The 2,203-nt window shown below is 54.8% G+C and overlaps 1 protein-coding gene across 1 annotated transcript in view; it reads right to left on the reverse strand.

Annotated features, from left to right (window-relative positions):
* Positions 1-2,203, reverse strand: part of LOC106012645 — a gene marked incomplete at both ends in the record, with an annotated part of 12,076 nt that overhangs the window by 9,132 nt on the left and 741 nt on the right. Inside the window, 1 exon segment of the mRNA XM_013086174.1 lies at positions 45-1,762. Coding sequence (XP_012941628.1) covers positions 45-1,762 — 1,718 coding nt within the window.

Below are 2,203 nucleotides of genomic sequence, written 5' to 3' on the forward strand. Positions count from 1 at the left end.
TATATATATATAAATGTATGTATGTATACGTATAAATAACTCACAGACTTGATGATGTCGCTATAGGTCACGGAGGTCCCCGACAGCGTAGACCGGTCACCGACGTCATCCCCGGTCACTGACGTCAGGCGCGACGACGCCGTCAGCAAATCTGGGAACTCCTCCACATCCTCAAAGTGCAGCACAGACTCGGACACGTTCAAACTCGAGACGGCCCGCTCCAGACCCGCCGAGCCGTCGCTGGCCTTCCCACAGTCCCCCTCCCCCTCCTCCTCCCCATCCTCTTCGCCTCCCTTCCCTCTTTGCGACCTCCCTCTCGTCCGTCTCCTCCTCCTCCTCCGCCTCTTCTTCTTCTCCTCCCCCTCCTCCTCTTCCGGTCTGGTCGGCGCTACGGATGTCGATGGGTGTGGTCGCTGCATATCCCAGTGTTGGCTTTGGTTAGAGGTAGGGCTAGGGTTAGGGTTAGGGTTAGAGGTAGGGTTATGGTTAGGGTTAAGGTTAGGGTTCGGGTTTGACGAAACGCCGGAAGGTTTCGAGTAGGATGGGACGGGGTTATGATTAGCAGCCCTCGCGGCGTTAACAGCTGGGTTCGGGTTAGGGTTCGGGTTCGGGTTAGGGTAGGGAGGGATCCAGTTAGGGTTACCGAGGCTAGGATTAGGGCTAGAGTTATCCCCCCTGTCAGGATTGACTGCGGGGATGAGGGAAGGGAAATCGCTCATGTAGGCTTGGGACAGTGAGCTGGGTGCTGAGTCACCAAAACCGGGACGCTGTTGTTGTTGGTGGTGGTGGTGGTGCTGCTGCTGCTGATGTTGCTGTTGAAGTTGTTGTTGTTGTTGAAGTTGTTGTTGTTGTTGTTGCAGCAGCGAGTGCGGCGGGGGAGGGGTGGGGGTGGTTGGAGGGTGTCCAGGCATCCGTGGTGGTCGCGACGTGGGCTGCATCATGTTGGCATAGGTTCTCTGCTGATGATGTTGTTGTTGTTGTTGTTGTTGATGCTGTCGCTGCTGTCGTTGCGGTATCTGCTGTTGTTGTTGTTGTTGTTGCAGTTGTTGTGGTTGTTGCAGCTGTTGTTGTTGCGGTTGCTGCTGCTGATGCAGCTGATGTCTAGGCACTGTTGCTGGGGCTGACAGAGGTGGCGGAATGTGGTAGTGGGTGGGCAATGCTGCTGCTGCTGTAGCTGCTGTTGTTGCGGTTGGGTAAACAGGCAACAGAGAACTGTGCTGTGACTGCCTGCGCTGAGAGTGGTCGACTGTCGAAGGGCTGGGCTTGGCAACGGAACACAGCGATAACGTCGACGAAAACGGCGATGATGATGATGATGAAGACGGCACGGACGAAGAAGACGCGGCCGGCCGGACAGCGGCGGGGGATTGTGGGTACCCAACATTGCTTGTTGCCAGTCTCGAAGAACCCGCACCAGTCACAGACAAAGCCGACGACGATAATGATGACGATGACGAAACTTTGGACGAGGTCACACTCCAGACAGACTGCGATGACGAAATCGAGGCAGACGACAAATTTTTCGAAGATACAACGACCGTTGAAGGTCGCGATATATTCGTCGGATCTGAGGATGACGAGGAGAGGGGCATCCGCGACTTAGTCGCTGACTGGGAGTCAGGCTGCGCGTGCAGGGCCCAGGAAGTGAGCGGATCAGCTGTAAGAAAGACTGTGGTCGTGGTGGTTGTAGTGGTGGTTGTCGTGGTGGTGGTGGTGTTGTTGTTGCTGTTGTTGTTGTTGTTGGGGGCTTCGGTCTGCTGTCCTGCAACAGAAGACGAGGGTAGAAGAAGGTCACTCAAGCATTTTAGTTTAGTTCTAGTAAGAGTTTTACGGCACTTGCAACACAATAAGGTTATAAAAGTGCAGAAGACTAGAGGTGTTACAAGAGAGTAACAAACACAAAAAAGAAGGAGGGGAGATAAGGACGATAGACGTTTGGTAGGAAAGAAGGAGCACACCACACCAGAGCACCCGCCAACCACCCGCTCACTCAAGCGTTTAGGCTCCCCGCTATTGGATGACACAGGAGCAGAGTCAAGAGGAGGAGGAGGAGGAGGAGAACTGGACGACACAGAGGAGGAGTTAGACACAGGAGGATATTGTTGGGAGGAGGAGGGGAGGGAGGAGGAGAAGGAGAAGGAGGAAGAGGAGGAGAAGGAGGAGGAGAGGGAGGAGGAGGAGGAGAGGGAGGAGGAGGAGCATG

Source organism: Aplysia californica, unplaced genomic scaffold, assembly GCF_000002075.1.
Source record: "Aplysia californica isolate F4 #8 unplaced genomic scaffold, AplCal3.0 scaffold00441, whole genome shotgun sequence".
In the NCBI taxonomy this organism is placed as follows: domain Eukaryota; kingdom Metazoa; phylum Mollusca; class Gastropoda; order Aplysiida; family Aplysiidae; genus Aplysia; species Aplysia californica.